We start from the raw sequence: 21,389 nt of genomic DNA on the forward strand, positions 1-21,389 counted from the left end.
ATCTCCTTGTCATAGGATCTTGGTTGGCTTATGCTTAGAATCTGTAAAATTCATACTAGGAATAACACGTACAGAACCTGTTAATAACAATAATTTAGCTTCTACTTCATTTTCCCTGTAAAATCCCCATATTAATCTAAAACTGGAAGATGTGACAGGCTATAGTTGCACTTATCTGCAGGAGTTTGAAAAGCAGAATGTGTGCAGATGCTCACTTTGCACATCTGGATGTTCCCTCCCTTCCGTACTGCTCCAGTTCCTCCAGTTGGGCCCTTTTTCTGTTTAAGACCTTCAGGCACTGCTGCATTGACTTAATTGACTTAATCTCCCCATGTATATTTATTTATTCTGAGTTTGAGGAAGGGCCCTTGACTTTAGCTTCAGGGCAACATTTGAACTGATGAGGGTGACACCGATCTAGAGGCATCGTGCCCCATGCAACCTTCTGTGTTTTCATTCTTCAGTGCCTCGCAGTGGTCCAAGGAATGTGAGAGTATATGATGAGACTACAAACAGCCTTTCTGTACAATGGGACCATGCTGATGGGCCAGTCCAGCAGTACAGAATCATTTATTCACCCACTGTGGGAGACCCCATTGATGAATATGTAAGTTCTGTGATTCCTTAGTAAGCACTGAGGTGCTCTCAGTCAATTCTCCAAAAAACAAGACGTGTTCTACATGTAGTACACTATGCATGCTCTGTGGGTTTTCTGGTCATTGTTGTCAGTTAGGAAGCCATGGTTTGTATAAAACAGTTTTTTTCCCAGAAAATACATGGTTTCATGAACAAATATGTGTGTGAAATAATGTTAGATATGTGAGTCACACATTAATCACAAGACTGAACAGAATCTACTTCCTGGCATTTTGTTAAAATGTGATGTACTGAGTAGCCATCTATTACTTCATACTGTATTCATTACAAAGTCAGTGTGCTAGGATACAAAATAAACATAAGTCTGCATTTTATAAATTGAAGAGAGTTGACAGAGTCTAATAAGACAACAATGGTAACTTTGATTCAGCATCTAACTTGCTGTTCTAAGTTTCAGTATGAATTTTAAATATGTTTCATTTCCTGCACCTTAATGATAGCATAAATTATTCTGAAACTTATACAATTCGAAGAGTATAGCAAAGTTAAGCTCAGATCCTATAGAGGACAATGGCAGAATTCCTGCCAACTGCCACCAGCCAAAATGACATTATTATTGCTTTTATATTGCTGTATAGCACATGCTGAAAATTCCCTATTGGACTTGTTAATCAGGACACACATATTATCAACACACATATCTTCTTCGCAGAAAACATTGGACAATCCATAAAAACAGCAAGTCTCAAACAACTGAAAATTTTAATCAAGTATTCATAGTACGTGCTGACCGCATGTGCTTTTGAGAAAGATATCTCAAGTTATTTCCCTTAGTTTCAGTGCTTTATGTCTTCCTTATGGAGCTTGATCACTTTTGGGATTATACCTACATTTTCATTAGAAGGGAGCAATAGTGCTTGGCTGAAATTGAGGGATGCATAAATAGGGACGTTTTTATATGTCAATATATTTAGAGCTTCTTTCTCAGAATAACTTGTTTCTGCCAAGAAAACAAACACATCATTATGACTTCTATCTTTCTATGAGGGAAGAGTACTGAAATCTTGGTAAAGCACTGCAGCATCTCAGTCTGATGTGAGGGTTGGGACTGAAGAGTCGATTTATGTTTTTGTGATGGTCACAGTGTTTTGTTATTCAAAATAACAAATACTGATAATTGTATATATGCTATAACCTTTAAGGTATCCTGAATTACTTTTTCTATGGTGTGCCAAATGTCAGAACAAATTTTTGTTTCTATCTATTGTCACTACTGGTCAGTTACAAGACTGTGTGTTTACATCTGTTTCTTTTGTGGTTCAGACAACAGTTCCTGGCATAAGGAATAATGTGATACTACAACCACTACAATCAGATACACCATATAAAATTACTGTTGTTGCTGTGTATGAAGATGGAGATGGTGGACAACTGACTGGAAATGGCAGAACTGGTAATTATAGTTTTCATATTGTTTATTCTTTTTTTAAATTTAAGACATATTCCTTGAGCATTTCAGCATTGTTATGGTTTCATTAAGTTAATTAAGTCCTTGATGTGATTTTTACCTTGCAGAGTAACAATCTGCATTTCTAAACATTGAAAAACAATTACTAGCCTAATTAGAATGTTGTTTTCTTTTTTTTTTTAGTTGGCCTGCTTCCTCCTCAGAATATGTATATAACTGATGAATGGTATACACGTTTCAGAGTTTCCTGGGATCCATCACCATCCCCTGTTCTTGGCTATAAAATTGTATACAAACCTGTGGGTAAGAAAACTTGTTCATTTTGAGTATGCCACTTTCAGAAGAGCAAGTAGCCAATGGCAGACCAGAGTAAAAACCATGTGTATAATTTTGTGTTAAAGGATCTATTTATTTCCTTTGTTTACCAATTTTTATGAAAACTTTAGTCTTATGATCAGTAGTCTATAATAAACACAAACTATCAATTGCAGTTCCATACATTCAATTACAGGGATTGAATTGTATAGTTAAAACTTTATACAGTGAACTGATTTGTTTTCAACCTCTTTAATGCCTCGTCCTTCTAAGGCTATGAACTGGTGTATATGAGATGATATTGGGCAGCTATTTGGGTACTAATGGCCTGAGAATTTTGTTTTATGTGGCCTTCAAACAATATGCATGTCTTTCTAAAAGCTGCAAACAAACATTGCACAATAGTTTGTAAAACTATGTGTATGTTCTATTTGCAACATTGTATTATGCTAAAATTTAAGAAATCAATGTGCTTTGTTTTAGAAAAAAAGAAGTTAACATTTACTGGTAAGAGACTGAAAAGTTTTGTAGCTCATGTAATCATGATTCTTTCTTTCTCTGTTCTTAATGCTTCCTTGATTCAAGGTTCAAATGAGCCCAGGGAGTTTTTTGTGGGAGAAGTGACTTCCTACACTTTGCATAATCTGTCTCCCAGTACTACTTATGATGTGAATGTTTATGCCCAGTATGATTCTGGAATGAGCGTACCTTTGACAGATCAAGGCACTACATGTAAGTCAGAATAATTTTGTTGCAGTCATGCTACATACATATGCTGGTATGAGATATCATTGATTAAGAGAAGATTTTGATGGCTGGTTGCTAGGAAGCCTGAGAATCCTCTCGCAGAGAATACTCCTCATCTGTCCATGATATAAATCTTAAAAAGACTAATCGTGGAAAGAGTAATGAAGATGTATTTTAAAGTAATGACTTGATGGAATAAAATTTTCTAGTCTATTTCCTAAAATTTTGTTAAGGTATACTTGCAGTCAATCTTTACCTGTCTCAGAGTACTACAGAATCTAACCATGTTACTAAACAGGTCTAGGCTTTTTGATACTCTGCTTTTACCTCATATTAATGAAAGAAGAAACTTCTAAAAATTTCTTCAGTTATGATGAATCAAGCATCCTGACTCAGTACATTCTTTTTATTCTGCTATATATATGAGTCAGGTTTTTATTTTTGGGGGTTTCTTATTTTGTAAAGAAATCAACTTCATGTGAAAACTCATAAAATGGGCTGTTACCCAGTATAGGATTTGGGGCCTTTGTAAATACCTAGATGTAAAATAAAAGGGATTTGACTAAAACTGCTTTTTCTTTTTGCAAGTATTTAAAAAAATCAAGTTCCAAACCAGCACTGCTAATATAATTTTCATTTTGGTGTCCTTACCTATTACACACTATCTTCCAGAGAACAATTTCTCTCTCTTTTCACAGTATATTTGAATATCACTGACCTAAAAAGTTACAAAGTGGGTTGGGATACTCTCTGTATCCGGTGGTCTCCTCATCGGTCAGCAACTTCCTACAGACTGAAGCTAAATCCAACTGATGGTAAGTGAGTTCTATTTTTTGCATTTTCTGGAAACATAATTGTCTTGTCAGTGACAGCACCAGTTATTTGGATTGGTGGCAAGCACCAACCATAATGATACATCTGGTTGAATTTTAAAGCTCAGGATATTACCTGTTTTTCTTGAGTGGCGAGAAGGCTGCAAAGAGGGAGTACTGATAATTCTCAAGTGGACCTACACCTACCAGTTGCCGGGTGTCACATGTATGCTGCAATTGTACTTTCCAATGTACTCCAGGGTTCACACACAATTTGATCTAGAAAGCTGTTACAGGACAAGAATAAAAGTGCTGTCCCATTAGCTCCAACCTCCTCTCAAGAAGTTTCTTCATTTTAACACTTATGTCTACATACATTAGAAGGGAAGTAATAGGTTCTAACTTTCTTTCCATTGGGCTTTTTTTGGCAGGTTCCAGAGGACAGGAAATCACAATACGTGGGTCAGAAACGAGCCACTGTTTTACTGGCCTCTCACCAGATACAGAATACAATGCTACTGTCTTTGTTCAGACCCCTAACCTTGAGGGACCTCCAGTCTCTATGAGGGAGCACACAGGTAAGGAACAGATACTGTGAACTTTAAGTTTTAGCTATTGGATTTGGCTATAGAATATATATATATGCTATATAAAATTATAGCTGTAGAATAAAATTATTATTTCTTTTCAGTCCTCAAACCTACTGAGGCACCAACTCCACCACCTACACCTCCTCCACCTCCCACAATCCCTCCAGCTCGGGATGGTATGTTTATCTCTAGAATTATTCAATATTTTTGTGTAGTTGCTGTACTGCTTCATAGTTTACCTCAATTTTTCATATCTTTCAGTTGATTTAGAACTAGCACAGCATTTTAGAGAAATTAAGATTGAGACCTTTCCTAATGCCATCCCTTTGTTCTAGAGCTTTACTAGACTTCAGCATTTCCTAGTTTAGAACAGCAAGATGCAAACTTTAAGGGGAAAAATTATTGATATTCTGTGGCTCTGCAGAAAGTTTGAGATTATCTGCTCTCAGCACACAATTCATGTTTTGTGGTAGCTGATGAGGAAAAGAAAGTAATTTACAACATTTGCATTTTATTCTTGAACTCTTTCACATTTCTTGAAGTTTTCTTTGATATATTTTAATAAATGCTTTTGTGTAGAGCATCAGTCATCTGGCAGGTTGAATGTGTGGTAGTAGATGTTTGCTGAATATTTGTCATTCTTGAATTTTCAAATTTTGAAGCAATATTTATTTCATGGCGATATGGTTGATGCATTTTAAGGGTTCCTTTTCTTGGATTTTCAGTATGCAGAGGTGCCAAAGCAGACATAGTATTCTTGACTGATGCTTCCTGGAGTATTGGTGATGATAACTTCAACAAAGTAGTGAAATTTGTTTTTAGTACAGTTGGAGCCTTTGATTTAATCAATCCTGCTGGAATCCAGGTAGGTTTGTTATTCCCATTGGGTACATTTTGGAGGGAAATTGAAGATGAACTGAAATGATATTTTCTTTCAGAATGCAGTCATTGTTTGTATTAGATTGTTGTAAAACGTTTTTGGCTGTGCATGCCTATTATTTATTCAATATATTTGCCATTTTATAAATACAAGGGAAATCCAGTCTATTTTGGGATGTTAATATTCTGAAATACAAAAGTTACAGTTTGTGGGAATCCTCCAGGTAGAGAAACTGGAGTGATATGTGGTCAATTTTGTATTTTTGTTTATGTGTGTATGGTGTCAACAGCTGGTACACTGCTTAGTTCTTATATCCTGGTTTTTATCTCTGTCATATCAGAAATCTGATATGTTTTAGGGACATTCTGACTTTTGATTAAGGACTACATTTTAAATTTTCACAGTAAAAAATAAGTCTTGTGCATGCAGGGCCCAGCTGGCTTGCAGTTGCTGAACTCCCTAGAATTCTGCTGCACTAAATAGCAGAATGCCTTTGAAAAAGGCACTTGCAGAAGCCTTTTCATATTGTGTTAACATGGGTCTGCTCCACAGTGGGTATAGTAAAAGTATGAAAAAGTCCTCTTAATGAATTATTGCATTTTGAGAGAGTAAACAGTAATAGCTAATGAGGAATAGACTTTCAGCACTTCTGGGCTGCTCATAGTTATGTCAAAGTAATTTCCTGTCAGGTTTCTTACCATAAGCATTGCACCACTATCAGTTTTCTTCTACTTGTAGGAAGCTGGATGAAACCAATGTCTAGGTTCCCATAACCACTTCTCTTTCACTAGATGAAATGAATGACATGAAGTCTGAGAGTTTCTTACATGGTATTCTGGAGTGTTGGGAGAGAGCTGCAGGTGCAATGCATTTTCTTTGCTTAGAAGGCTGACAGGGTATTTACATTGTTAAAGGTCTGCTTTTCATTTGGGTAGATTTGTCATAATTTGATTCCTTATCTTTAACTCTATAGACTTTTAAAGGAAAAGATACTCCCTAAAGTCACTCTATGTCAGACACTCTATCATACTTGGCTCTACTCTATATGGGGTAGTTTTCCTTTTCATTTGTTTTTTGTTTCATATATTTTCCTTGCTAATATATATGAAAACAGAGAAGAAAATATGGGTGATAGACACATATAAATACTAATGCTTAATAGAAGAATGAAGTCACATACCACTTGAGATGCAACAATCCCAGGTTTTTAATTGAAGATTAATAATTTTAAAAGGGGAATTTATTACAAAGAATGTGACAGAAGTATTTCTATTCAGCATTAAAACAGTATGCTATAACACTGCAATTTTACAGAATATTCAAAGGAGAAAAATAAGAAAATATTTAACGATTATTGAGTAATAAATTTTCTGTGATTGTATTTCAGTATTTAAGGCAAGAGAGTATACACTTAAGTGTGTATCCAAATTTATTGACATTCTATTGACAAATTCTTTATTATTCCTAAAAAAATAAAAAGCTTGAAGAAGTTTAGTAGATACTGTACATTTGGTCAGAAGTAGAGAATAGGCATATATACCTCACCATAGTAACAGCAAGAATTTCATCATATGCATCTAAGGCCATATCACATTTTATACACAGAAGAGAAAGAAAGAAAGAAAGAAGGAAAGAAAAAAAGAAAAGATAGTTGTGCGCACATTGCTGTGATGGCTATATATAAAAATGTGTATGTGTGTGCATAATCAGACATATTTGAAAAATAATTTCTGATTATTGAAGACTTATTAAATACAAATGTACATATTTCAATGGAGAGAGTTGGCCTGAATGTGGAGGTATGATACTGAACACTGTGTTATGTTCCATTTCAGGTTTCATTTGTGCAATACAGTGATGAGGCAAAATCTGAATTTAAACTGAACACATTTGATGACAAAGCCCAGGCTCTGGGAGCTCTTCAAAATATTCAGTACAGAGGAGGAAACACAAGGACAGGTAATTTTGGGCTGTAACTATATTTATTTAAGATGAAATATTTCTGGATCTCCGTAATTATCCTATTATTGCATTGCTGAAGATTTTTCTATTGTGTTTTAGCTCTGTAGATGCTACCCTTATGAAGTAAAATAATTTTTCTCTTATGGATAATAAGGGTGATTCCTTGTTTATTGTACACTTTGCAGGCAAAGCCCTAACATTTATCAAAGAAAAGGTTTTGACTTGGGAGAGTGGCATGAGGCGAGGTGTTCCCAAGGTACTTGTTGTTGTCACAGATGGTCGGTCTCAGGATGAGGTGAGGAAAGCAGCGACAGTCATACAGCACTCTGGTAAGCCATTCACAGCACCTGGCTGGTTCTTTTCTGAATTGCTTCAATTATCTGGGAATCATTTACTCATCCTTTATGGACTTGGGAATGCATTGAGTATTTGGGGAAACCTCAAAACTATACAAAGAATTTGAACTTTCTGGACCTAGACTTACATTTTCTTTCTTAAGCCTTCTCTCTGGGAAAGGATGTGGTTTCCCAAAGATTTCAAGTAATCATTTCAAAGATGTGGCATTTGGTTACTTCTTCCTCTTTTTGGTGTGTGGACCCCTGAAAACATTGGGAAATGTACTCCCTAGCAGTGTTTATGTTTTAATGGACCTGGTTTGCTGAGGTTTATGTTTTATCTGGTATAAACCAGTGGCTCTCCAGTTAAAGTACAGTAATTTCACGATTATAAGCCGCACCATTTTGACTAAAATTTTGGTCCGAACCCAAAGTGCGGCTTATAATCAGGTGCGGCTTATATATGGACAAAGAACGAAAAGTTGCTGTTTTAGTTTGGAGGACAGGTGTGTGCTGAGAAAGGCAGGAGTTTCTCTTTGAAATGGAGAATGCAAACCCCCTCTCTCCAAATTATTATAATTTTGAAATCAAGGGGCTTTCAGGCAAAAATATGGGAATTAGGAATAACAGTTCTTTTCTAGGGAAATTAAAATAGAAATACAATACTACAAAGAAACAAACTCCAAACCCTGACACAGTCAGAGTACAACCTGACACCCCGTCAGGCAGGGTGTTGGTAGCAGTCCCATTAAATGGTGATTGCAGTCCCCTTGCAGTGACAGATGTGGCTCAGTTGGAGCAGTGCTCCTGCAGAAGGTGCAGTTTCCCTCTGGAGGTCCAGTGGTGATGTGGAGAAATCCGGTTTTCCTCTGGAGTCCAGTGGAGAAAGGGGCTACCTTATTGTCCCAAAACCTCTGTTTTTATCTTGGTAAGAAATGTTGGGCTCTTCCCCCTGGCTGGAGCAACTTTCAATGGGATGCAGTAATTTTATCAGTCACACAGTGGGACTCAATGGGCCATTAGCAGACAATGACTGGCTGGAGGAAGGATGGGGTGTGAAAAGATAAAGAACAATGCCTTGCCTGGTTTCAATGGATGGCCCATTAGCAAATTACAGTAAATTCACGAATACAAGCCGCACTGACTATAAGCCGCATCTCTGGGTGTTGGCAAATATTTCGGTTTTTGTCCATAGATAAGCCGCACACGAATATAAGCCGCTTTGTCGTTCGCAGCGAGGGCCCGCGTGCAATTAGTAACAGAACCGCGGGAGGGCGGGGTTTACTGGCTGAGCTAAGGCTGTGCAGGCTCGGCCCGCTAGGGGCCGCTGACGGGGCCAGGTGGTCCAGCACGGTGCTGCAGCTCGGGGCCGGCCGCCGCTGCCACTGGGCTCGGTCACCCCGGGTCGGCGCTGCCCTGCGGTGGCAGGCAGGGACGGAGCTTCCCCTGCTCCTACGGCAGCGGCGGCGGGCGGGGACGGAGCTTTCCCGCGCCCGTGGCGCCGGCGGCGGGCAGGGACGGAGTTCCCCGCTCCTGCCGTGGCGGCGGCGGGCAGGGACAAAGCACCCCGTCGGCTCCCCGAGCCGTGGCAATGGCTGCGCGGGGCTCCCGTCGGCTCCCCGGGCCACAGCAATGGCGGCGCGCGCTTCCCCCCCCCTCCCTGGGCCGCGGCAATGGCGGCGCGGGCTTCCCCCCCCCTCCCCGGGCCATGGTAGGGGCGGCCCGGGTCCCCCCTCTCCTCCCCGGGCTGCGGTAGGGGCGGCCCGGGTCCCCCCTCTCCTCCCCAGGCCGCGGTAGGGGCGGCCCGGGTCCCCCCTCTCCTCCCCGGGCCGCGGCAATGGCGGCGCCGGGCCCCCCCCCGTCTCTCCTCTGGGCTGTGGCAGAGGAGGAAAGAGAGCTCTCCCGCCTCTCTCCCCGCCCCCCGTGCTGCCTGCAGGGAGCCAGGCTCCACCCGCGGTGCAACAGAGTAGCGATTTGTAACAATCGCAAAATGCCGACTTTGCAGCTGCTCGGCTCAGCACTCTGGCAGGCACTTCTGAGGTTGTATTAGCCGCTCCTAATTATTAGCCGCATTTCCGGCTTAGGAGCAAAATCTTAGTCAAATTGGTGCGGCTTGTATTCGTGAAATTACTGTATCTGCCATTGAGACAAGGATCACTGTCCCCACCCTCAACAGATGGTGATAGAACAGATACCTTTTATCACACTCTGTATTGTAATGTGCGGCTTATAATCAGGTGCGGCTTATATATGGACAAAAACCAAAAAGTTGCTGAAACCCAGAAGTGCGGCTTATAATCAGTGCGGCTTATAATCGTGAAATTACTGTAATTGTTTTTGAAGGAGTTGGGTCTGAATGGACTCTCTCTTGCCTTTTGAGCTATGAAGCACTGTACTTCCTCATCAGATTTGATGATTGTGGCTTATGTGAGTGTAGTAATCTGTTCCTGTCCCAGCACTTGGCATTTTACATTTCAGTGTGTGAACCACCTAGTCCTGATATCTGAGCAGGGAGATGTATGTAAAGCACAAGTGGTCATCTCTGTCTCTTTAATCTGGAAGAACTAGCTCTGTCTAAATGGTTTCTCAGTCTCCCTGGACAATATGCTTCAGTGCTTAACTACCCTACTGGCACCCACCTCTGTCTTGCATTGCACCTAAGTCTTTCTTCATGCTAGTGAGATTGCTGTCTTCATTTCCCTCATTAACCAGGAAAGAAGTTGATCACTGTCCACTGAATGGGCCTTCATATTTGAAACCTGTTGTTATCTCCCCTTTCTGTCTTCTCTTTTCTAGACCAAACAAACCTAGTTCCTTCAATCTCACGTTGATGATGTTTTAAAAACCCCTTATCATTTTTAGTTTCCTCTCCACTTGCGCTGTTTTCTATACATATCAAAGCATGCTCTAAGCTGGACAGAGTATTTCAGCCAAAGTTTCACCAGGGGAATACAGGGGAATAATTACCTCCTAAAAAAAAAAAAAAAAAAAGAAAAATGTGAATGTGAATTCTGGTTACAGCCTCAACTGGCTTTTCCAATTTAACTTAAGACATCTGACAATTAAATGTCTAGTCTAAGGTCATTGTGTAGGGTCCTTTTATGACTGGTGAAGAGAGCAATGGACAGGCATCTGCAGACAATGACTTTTCCCATGTCTATCCAGTGATTATAGAGAAAAACTAGACGACTTAACTTGGAAAGTAGAAGTTGGTGAAGTGAATACCACTCTGAGAAACTGAGAGGCATGAAATGCAAGAGATGGAAACAGTTAGATAACTGGATGACTAATGCTCTGTACAGTTTTTGGCCACAGGACAGATTTAAGATACTGTAGAGCTGAGAGAATTGTACATTTTGTATTAAAGAGTGAGGGGATTATGTAGCCAAGGCTGCATGAGACTGGATAATACCCCAAAAAAACAATGAAAGAGGAGAAAGTTTTGAAAGAAAGATGCAAAAACCTTCTGAGCTTTGACAGGGTGAAAGCAATGCAGAATATGTGCTCATAGGTAGCTCTTCACAAGTCAATGGTATGTGCAATATGGACATGAAAAATGTTAATGTATGTTTACTGCATTTCAAGTAACAAGTGTTATTTTTACAGGCTTCAGTGTCTTTGTGGTTGGTGTGGCTGATGTAGATTACAATGAACTGGCCAAGATTGCCAGCAAGCCCAGTGAGCGCCATGTATTTATTGTTGATGACTTTGATGCCTTTGAAAAGATTCAAGATAACCTCGTCACCTTTGTGTGTGAGACAGCTACCTCAAGTGAGTAGAAGATAACATAATATGTTTGCTTATATACTGCTACAAGTGAGTGGTGGGCTGACCTTGGCTGGCATCCACCCACCAAAGCTGCTCTATTGCTCCTCTTCTCAGCTGAACAAGGAAGAGAAAATACAATGAAAGGCTCATGGATTGAGATAAGGAGAGGGCAAAAATACTGAACAGTTACTGTCATGGGCAAAACAGATTTAGTGTGGGGAAACATTAATTTATTATGAATTAAATCAAAGTAGGATAAGGAGAAATAAAACCAGTTATTAAAAACTTTCCCCCCGTCCCTCCCTTCTTCCTGGAGTTAGCTTTACTCCAAATTTTCACTATGTCCTCACCCTGGGCACCACAGGAGTACAGAGAATGAGGGCTGTGGTCAGTTCTTCATATGTTGTCTCTGCTGCTCCTTCCTCCCCAGGAGGACTAGTCTTAAAACTCTTCCCCTGCTCTAGTGAGGGTCCTTACAATTGGAGACAGTCCTCCACAAACTTCTCAACATGGGTCCTTCTCATGGGCTGCAGTTCCTTATGAACTGCCACAGTGTGGGTCACAGAATCACAGAATCACCTTGTTAGGGTTAGAAGGGACCTCTGGAGATCATCCAGTCCAATGCCTCTGGTCACCTAGAGCAGGTTACACAGGCATGCATCCGGGTGGGTATTGAATTTCTCCAGAGAGGATGACTCCACAAGCTCCCTGGCAGCCTGTTCCAGTGCTCTACCACCTTCAACTAGAGAAAGTTCTTCCTCATATTGAGGTGAAGCTTTTTGTGTTTTAGTTTGTGGCCTTTCCCTCTTTTTCTGTTGCTGTCCTGAAAAGTCTGGCACTGTCCTCTTGACACCACCTTCAAGATATTTATATGTTGAGATATTTATACATCCATTAATGAGATCCCTTCTCAGTGTTCTCTAGAACACTAGAACAGGCTCACCTCCCTCAGCCTTTCCTCATAAGAGAGCTGCTCCAGACCCCTCATCTTCATGCTCCACTGCTGGATCATTTCCAGTAGGTCCTAGACTTTCTTGTACTGAGGACCCAGACCTGGACACAGCACTCCAGGTATTGCCTCACTAGGGCTGAGCAGAAGGGCAGGATCACTTCCCTTGACCTGCTGATGTGCCCCAGGATAGTATTAGCCTGATGTGCCCCAGGATAGTATTAGCCTCTCTAGCTGCAAGGGCCCTGCTAGCTCCTAGTCAACCTGTTATCCACATTCCACATCCTTTTCAGCAGAGCTGCTGTCTAGTAGGTCAACCTCCAACCTGAATTTGGGGTAATTCCTCTCCATGTGCAGGACTCTACACTCTCCCTTGTTGAACCTCATTAGGGCCCTTCCACTGATTTCCCTGCAGTCCTTCAGGCACAGCCTGCTCCATTTGGATCTCTCATGAGGTTAACAAATTCTGCCAGCAAACCCGTTCCAGCATGGGCTTCTTTCTCCGTGGTGCCACAGGCCCTGCCAGGAACCTGCTCCAGTATGGACTTCCCACAGTGTCACAGTCTCCTTCAGACATTCACCTGCTCTGCCATAGGTCTAGGGACTGCAGGCAGATACCTGCTCCTCTGTGGACTTCCCCGGTCTGCAGAGTGACAGCTTACCTCACCATAGTCTTCACCACAGGGGAGACCAGGAATGCAGAGGAATCTCTGCTCTGGTGCCTGTCAGAGTTGTTTCTCTCACATGTTCTCATTCCTCTCTCCAGCTGCAGGCTGTTGTGCCATTCCAACACACACAAACCCCAACTCCAGCTGCTACCCCTTGTTAAATGTGTTATCCCCCAGTTACTACCACCATTGTTGATGGGCTCGGCCTTGGCAGCTTCCCACAGAAATCACTCTTGCTGCTTCCCCATAACCAAAGCCTTGCCACACAAACCAAATACAATTTGCCATCTTATTTAAGGTACATCGAAAGATACATTCATATTAAAAAGGTAGATTTCAGAATAACTGGATATAGCTCAAGGGAGCAAGTTACTTTAAAAAGTTTTGAAGTGAGTATTGTGTTTTATGTAATCTAATCTTGCATTTCAAAAGTGCTAGTAGAAGAAGAGAGTAACAGTCACTGACAACGTTAAGAAGTAGAATGATGCCTAATGTAAACTGCAAGAACAACAGTCTCTTGTTTACCACTGGAGTAGGTAAATGGTGCTAAAGATGCATAGCTATAGTGTGTAATGCTGTTTTAAAATTATCTAAGTAAAGCTCAGTTGTTTACTCAAGTGACGTCCTTCTATGGCAAAAATAAGAAATTCCCATGCCTGTCATGTGCAACTGCATGTTCCCTAACTGCCTCATCTGCTGGCTTCTGAGGACCCACATAAATTTGCAGTTACTTCTTGAGAATCTGACAACTATTATGGAGCTTGACTCATGCCTTAAATATTCATGGAAAGACTGTGTCATTGTCCTCCTTTCTTTTTCTGAATTATCCTCTTAAAATATTTGTCATTCCATACAATTTGTCAGAGTATAAATACCCTACTAAAAGTGATGAGTAAAGATTTTGGCATTACATCTACCACAGTTTGTGAAACACCACGACAAATGTAACAAAAACTGTCTCATAATTAATAATAGCACAGACTTCTTGGTAATAAAACTTTCTGAAGTATACATATGTTCATATCCTGTTAATTCAAATTAGTACTTTTTCATGTCTTTCAGCTTGTCCTCTTATTTACTTGGAGGGATACACTTCACCTGGTAAGTAATTCTCTAATATTTCAGCATAGGTTCATTTTTGTCTTTTACAACTCTTCAGTGTTTCTTACTTCTAATTTTTTTTCTGGACTTAAAGGTTTCAAGATGCTGGAATCATACAATCTAACAGAGAAGCATTTTGCTTCTGTGCAAGGAGTTTCACTGGAATCGGGCTCTTTCCCAAGCTATGTAGCATATAGACTCCACAAAAACGCCTTTGTCAGCCAGCCAATACGGTAAGTAAACCTAAAGATTTATATTTACGGTGACCAGGTGATGAAGGATTAACGGAGTTTAAAGATAGCATTTGTGTATTATGGAAGATATATTAACTTAATATTCTTTTTACTGAGCTTCAGGAAATGCACTCTGAAGAGCATCTATCATTGTTTTCATTAAATGCTAATCTATTTCTTCCACTATAATCATAGTTTACTATTAATCTAGTTGCTTATTTTAATTTGAGATTATGCTTCTTAACCATTCAAGTTGCATATAATCCACAGTTTATACCTAGGCAGTTGAGCAACAACCTCCTTAGTATAATGAATTCCACATTGCTGGACAGAAATGGTTTCATTCAATGTGGAGGGATTAGCATCACTTTTTCCAGAAGCATCATTCTTACTGCAGTAGGCAGCACATTGATGCCATTGACTTAGGGTAGTTTCTTTTCTACTTGACTTGCCTTATTTGGCAAATGGAGCAGGGTTTTCAAGGACCTGTGGTTGTAGAGCTTGGTTATAGATGGGTAATGCAAGAGCCAATATTTTTTCCCAAAGGAAAAAAGAACTTAGTTAGCATTTAGTTTTACTAAAAGTGGAACAGTACCTTTCTCTCTTTCTCCTTTTTTTTTTTTTAACATTTGTTTCTCTTACATCTTTTTAAGTAAGTTTCAAAAAAAGGTTATTCTGGTTCAGAGGAGATGCCTAAAAATATCCCTATTGTTCCTATTAAATTTAGGAAAATTTAGTTTTCTTTTCACAGGAGCCTTTGAAATCATCTGCAATCCTTCCAGATTGGCTAAAGAGCAGATCACAAGCACAGAAACTGAAGTTTATGAAGAAATAATTTATTTTTACTATCCTTCTAAGATCACAGCTTTAAAAGTGGAGGAGTTGAGGATTTTAAAGTTCATTGGTGTGCTATTAATTCCAGTAGGGATGACAGGTCTCTGACAGCATGGATTTCTGCAGTCTAAGGAAATACAGATAATCCCAGTTTTTCAACTCTTTTGCATTGATAGATATTGCATTTAGGATAAGTTGATGAAAAGACAATAAAAAGACAGGCTTCGCATTTATTTCATTTTTTAAGAAATATTGTAATACATGAGTCGAATGTCTGCTAAAGAGATGGAATAGACTTGCCAGTGTATTCTGGGAACTTATTTTTCATGAGAATCCAGAAAATAAAACTCTAGACTGAGTCAGCAAAGCAATAAACGCATTCTGATCCTAGTGGCATGGTTGTTTCCATATTTGAAATAACTCGCTATCCCAGTTATAAATTGTGTTTCTATATCTACTTTAATATTTGAATTCTTGCACTGTGCTGTGTGATGATGTTGACTTTGTGATATGGTTTTCACTGCAGTGTTTCTAATTGGATGGGTTCATAAGCTTTTTTAACATACAAAGCAGGTCCTCTCTTCATTTTAAGGTTTTTATGTTCATGTGACTAAATCTCCTACTGAGCTCCATTATAATGGTTAAGGAGAAGCAGTGATCACCTCCTTTCTTACAGTTGTCTTCCAGCATTCATTCCTCTCCTGGAGGCTGTTTCATGCATGTTTTTATTTACTTTTGGCTCTCTGCTTTTTAATGTATCAGTCCAAATATCACAAATTTAAACCTGAGCCACTACTGAATGAACTGGAGCCCAAGTGCATCACCAATTGCAAAAAAGACATTAAATATTCCATCACTGTATCTGTGCCTGAAGGGCAGCAATAGTTAAATGGTGTTGCCTGACTGAAGCAGGCCAGATAAAAAAAAAAGAATAAAGCTGTGGTATTTTTTTCTGTATTTATCATCAAGGAATTCAAAACATGTGTAGTTTCTAGAGAATTTTGCCACAAGAATACATACCCAAGAGTTCTTGGTCATATTCTGGCATCCTCTCTAACTGTGATGCTGGGACCAACTGAAGGCAGGCTGTGAATTCATCTTAACAAATCACGGTGTTTTTATATAATGGTCTTTTCCATTTGACAGAGTAGTTAAAATGGTCTATTCCACTAAACACTGTGATTTCCCTGTTACTCTTGTGTCTTTTCTTTGAAAAAGAGCAAATGATCTTATTTTTGTCATGTCTTTCCGTGAAAAAAAGTCTTTATATTGTCTTAACAGGGAAATTCACCCGGAGGGATTGCCACAGGCGTACACCATCATTCTGTTATTCCGACTTCTGCCTGAATCCCCCAATGAGCCTTTTGCAATTTGGCAGATTACCGACAGAGATTACAAACCACAAGTTGGAGTCGTGCTTGACCGTAAGGATGATTATACTTATTGCATAGAAAATAAGTAGAACGTTACTTTGCATGTGTTCTTACCAAATATTTCCAAATCCAAAGCATTTCTACATTTTTGGTTTTGAGAGATTTCTTTTAAACTTTTTAAGTCTATAGTTCATCTAAGAATAATTAATCTAAACTACATTTCAACTTTGGTATTAGCTCTAAAATCAAAGGAAAGTTCATCTATATACTTACAGGACATTGAGAGCATCTACAATTTGTGTTTACCCAAGTAAGGGTTAAACTAGATTTTTATCTATAAGTGTGCATTAGGATGGTGGTTTCAGTAGTCCATATGAAATGAAATGTGTTATTTTTATTTATTGCAGCTGCCAGCAAAGTGCTGTCATTCTTTAACAAGGATACAAGAGGAGAGGTTCAAACTGTAACTTTTGATAATGATGACATAAAGAAAATATTTTATGGAAGCTTCCATAAGGTAAAGGATTGACATTATGATGTTGCTTTCTGAAGTACTGTTCTTTTAAATAGAAGACAACCAAGCAAAAGTCACTGTCAGATGACTGTGTCTGGTTTTTGAATAGTACTTTAAGGACCTACAGATCATGCAATACAAGATCTCTGAAGTTATAGGTCTTCTTTGAACCAATGTAAGACATTTGTCAAGAATTTGCTGATTGTGTAAGTGGAGGGATATATCTGAAGAAGAAATTGTTGTCTAGTTCCCACCACAAGAAAGAGGAATAATAAAAGTTAAAGTAGAAGAAAGAAAGGAAAGGAAGCTGTGGTGAGAAAAGATTGCATGGGAATGTAATTATTTGAAATAATTCAGAGCAGAGGAAGATACAGCTAGAGAAAATGAGTCAGCAGGGAACCAGTGTTCATTAGCATATTGAATAAGAGTCTTATATTTAACAAACATAATGCATGTGTATGTATATATTTAGCAAGAATGAATGTGAATTGATATTTTTTTTTTTTCTTAAAACACTGGGCCTAAAAATATTCCAGTATTGAAATATGAGGAGGCAACAAGAAAGAGACCAAGCCCATAAAGGGACACTTTGTGATTTAGAATGAAACTTAGAGTTTTTGAATAGACAAAATGGCTACTGAAATCTTTACATGTTGCTGTATCTACCTTCACTCGTCATAGATTTGTGCTTGCTTTTCTAATTTTGTGCACCAAATTATGAAAATTTAATCTTGTCAAGTCTCCTGACCTCTAGTCATCAGGAAGTGCTTGACCCAGGCTACATGTATACCTGAAAATGTTTTAAATATATTTTCTTGCTGTGTTAAATACATATGTTTAGGGCAAGAAAGTGAGCTGAAATGGCAACATTTTTGATTAGCTGAAATGCACATTCTCATGTTTTCATTTATCTCCCTTCTATTTAGTTTAATTTTCATCTAATGACTAAATATGGCTTGAGTATAGCACTTATTTTCTTCATGATACCATCTTCTGCATGACTTGTCACTACCAGCATTCCTTTGAGGATACTGATAAGGGGTTGCCTCTGTCAGCTTCCAGACACTGGAGGCCAAATCATAACTGAACTTTGCTAGACTGAAAGCCAGGAAAGATAACTGGTGCCAGCATTATAATGTTTTATGAGCTCATCTGTTTAAAACACAGATGATTACGAAAATCACATAGTATTATAAAAGCTATTGCTTTCTTCATAATTTGGAGTAACTTCCCAAAGTGGTCTTATATTATATCCAATTATTTTAGAATTTAGGCCTGATTATTTTTGCATATATGAAGAAATGTTTGTGTCATTGATTTTGTAACTGATAGCTATGAGTAGTTTTGGATCATACCTACATTAAGCAGCCTTGATTTTGTCTTTGACATTTGCCTTTTTTTTTTAATAGCTTGGTAGGACAACACAATTTTAAGGAAATGTATGAATCTACTGGAGTGAGAAAAACTGTCAGTAAAGGCTAGGATGTGTCCTGTTTTTGTATCAAGGTTGAGTCTTTACCAAGAAGAACTGTTTAGACACAAAGCAATATGTAGGCTGCCTCATTTTAGATATCACTGTGAGAGCTGACACGTCTTCATGTCAGTGATGTGGAACTCTCCACATGCTGTACTGCCAGCAGTCTGTTTTCAATATCTGTTGCTAATTTAGTTGATGCTTAGAATCATGTTTTTCCTTATAGGTTCTCTAAATGTGATAGAGCTGAGCAAACTTATCTGACTGCAATTACATTGATGTTTCTGCTCATTCATCAGAGCAAATGGGGAAAAAAAATCTGTGACCCACGCTAGCTGCTAAAAATTAGCAGTTATGTAAAATGGTTTATTATACTTGCTAATAAAAAAATTACAGGGCAAATAAAAATCCAAAATTTTTTATCATTTTAATAATTAAATATAGTAATACACACGGAGAGAAAGCGATCCTAAGATGCCATAAAGTGAACAGGAGTAGCAGTAATTTGCAAATTATCTTAAAGCTTTACAACTTCAAATTCTTGCTTAAGAGACTATTTCTTAAGAAAAAATTTCTTATTTACTTAATGCAATGTGTAATTCCCTATCGTTTTTTCCCAGAAAGGAATCAAAAGTTCAGATTTTGATAACATTTAAAGTAGCTGGAAGAGTCTTGGTTTAGAGCTATATTTTGGATTTTTCACCATGAAACTAGGCTGACCTTTCTGGCTTCTCTCCAGATGATTACTGAGATTGCTATCTCAGCCAAGTTGTTAATGCCCACCTGCTGGTAAAACCTTTTTCATCAGCTGTGCTGATTAGCTCCTGATAATGGATAGCAGTAGTTTCAGATGGATGAAGGAAGGAAACTAAGATTAACACATTTCTAAAGGTACTTCTGCAATTTCTCCTACCATCCAGTTTCAAAGAAACGACAAATCTTTATAATGCAAGGAGATGTTTTCCAAAATATTAAACATTTTTGTGGCTTTCATTTGATGATTTACTGGCTCATTTAGTGAAATACAGTTAACTACACCTAACTGTGGGGAAATTTGTTTTGGCAGACTTGAACACTCTGTGTAGCATAGCCATGGTGAAAGCTGTTGAATCTGGCACGTTTCATAGGAAAAATTCTGACTGCCTGGGACAGTCATTAAATTTATAACTGATGTTTTGGAGAGACAGACTTCTACTTTCTTATTCTTACACACTAGACTTCCTTTTAGCTTGCCATTTTACAGTAGTTAGCAAGGGGAAATTTGATAATGAGTGTATATCTTTCTGCTGATATACATATGGGAAATTAGTTTGCTTGGCTTATTGATGTGATTGACATGGCAGCAGATCAGAACACCATCAAACTTCATCTTGTAAGATAGCTGGAGAGAAAAATTAAAGTGTATTTTCTTTCCTAAAATGTCATAAATTATATAAATAATCAAAACTAATCAGAACAGATTCTTTATATTGGTGTGTTAGAAGCTGTTGAAAACAAAATGTACTGGAGTTGAATAGAGAGATGTGTTATTTGCTGTAAATACTAGATGCCTCCTTTAATTAGATTTATTTCATAGGCCATGAGATTCAGGATGGAATTCAGATCTGGCAGTAAATCAGTGTTTAAGTGACTGAGTCAATGACCTGGCAGAGGTCTTATTTTTGATTGTTGGAATTGCTTCTTCCTTGGATGGATAGGTGATACTCAACAGTTATTCCTGTTTGAACCTTTTCAAGCTGATCTCATTCAACATTGTGATGTAGATTTACCTCTTCTAAATTCTTTTTGTGCTAGTGAAAATATAATCTATATTTGCTATGTGATGTGTTTTATTCTATTTAAATTGTGACAAATACTTAACGTTCCAGTTGAAAGACTTGTATATTAGGTACCTTTCAGAATTAGTAAATTAGATCTGGGATGTGTTTAAACTGGATGATGCAGTAATTAAATGTGTAAAATTTGGTCATATAATCAAATGACTGAGTATATAATGTACAAATTATAATGAATTTAAAATTTTGGCACTTATTTTGTTTTATAGGAAGTTTGGCTTGTAATACCAAATTATAATTTGGACACACATATCCATCTTTCAATTTTTTTTAAATTATTTGCTCAATGAATACTGTTGGGAATTTTAATTAAAAACCCCACTTTTATACACAGCTGAGATAAAAATTGTAAGAATATAATTTTGAAAGAGTTTTAGATAAGCCGTGCTGATGCCTTGGAGACAAGTCTGCATGGGAAAATATTCAAAAGGGGAAAAAAAGTAAAAATTCCCAGGAGATTGTTCAGGCACTTGTTGTCTCAGAACATTTAGGGAATCTCTCAACTTTATGCCAATTTTTAAAGCAGTCATCAAATAGAAATATGTTTCTGGATGGTTATGTACTGTGATAAGAGAAGATTTAAAACATAAATGCATACTTCAGGGATTCTTTACTCCTGGTCTTACTGTGTTGACACTTTAACAATTGCATAATGTTATAATGATGTATATGAAATGTATGCTGTAGGTAAGGCATATAAAGCCCCTGAAAACGTTCTGTTGGCTGAAGATGCTCTTTCATCCACTGCATATTAGATGTGCTAAAGTGGCCCTTGTTTATTTCTCCGAGACTCCTAAATATTTTCTGTGCTTTCAGAGAAGCATAAAAAATTCACTTCCATAGCATGTGCCATATAAATGTTTGGAAAGATAATATTCTTTTAGGTTTTGTTTGTTCCTGTTTAAGATTTACTTTGTTTTTCCTAATCACTTCA

General features: G+C 38.3%; 1 protein-coding gene across 4 annotated transcripts in view; it reads left to right on the top strand.

The window, feature by feature from the left end:
* COL12A1 (collagen type XII alpha 1 chain) overlaps positions 1-21,389 on the top strand; it is a 100,075-nt gene that overhangs the window by 58,196 nt on the left and 20,490 nt on the right. For all 4 annotated transcript variants that reach the window (XM_033054057.2, XM_033054055.2, XM_033054056.2 and 1 more), the window contains 15 exons: positions 465-607; positions 1,921-2,050; positions 2,249-2,368; positions 2,966-3,112; positions 3,826-3,942; positions 4,371-4,517; positions 4,631-4,705; positions 5,255-5,394; positions 7,245-7,368; positions 7,557-7,700; positions 11,313-11,477; positions 14,154-14,192; positions 14,287-14,425; positions 16,541-16,683; positions 17,040-17,149. In XM_033054057.2, the coding sequence (XP_032909948.1) occupies positions 465-607; positions 1,921-2,050; positions 2,249-2,368; positions 2,966-3,112; positions 3,826-3,942; positions 4,371-4,517; positions 4,631-4,705; positions 5,255-5,394; positions 7,245-7,368; positions 7,557-7,700; positions 11,313-11,477; positions 14,154-14,192; positions 14,287-14,425; positions 16,541-16,683; positions 17,040-17,149 (1,883 nt within the window). The remainder of the gene's footprint in view (positions 1-464; positions 608-1,920; positions 2,051-2,248; positions 2,369-2,965; positions 3,113-3,825; positions 3,943-4,370; positions 4,518-4,630; positions 4,706-5,254; positions 5,395-7,244; positions 7,369-7,556; positions 7,701-11,312; positions 11,478-14,153; positions 14,193-14,286; positions 14,426-16,540; positions 16,684-17,039; positions 17,150-21,389) is intronic.

The sequence above is a fragment of the Catharus ustulatus genome, chromosome 3 (assembly GCF_009819885.2).
Source record: "Catharus ustulatus isolate bCatUst1 chromosome 3, bCatUst1.pri.v2, whole genome shotgun sequence".
NCBI classification, from domain to species: domain Eukaryota; kingdom Metazoa; phylum Chordata; class Aves; order Passeriformes; family Turdidae; genus Catharus; species Catharus ustulatus.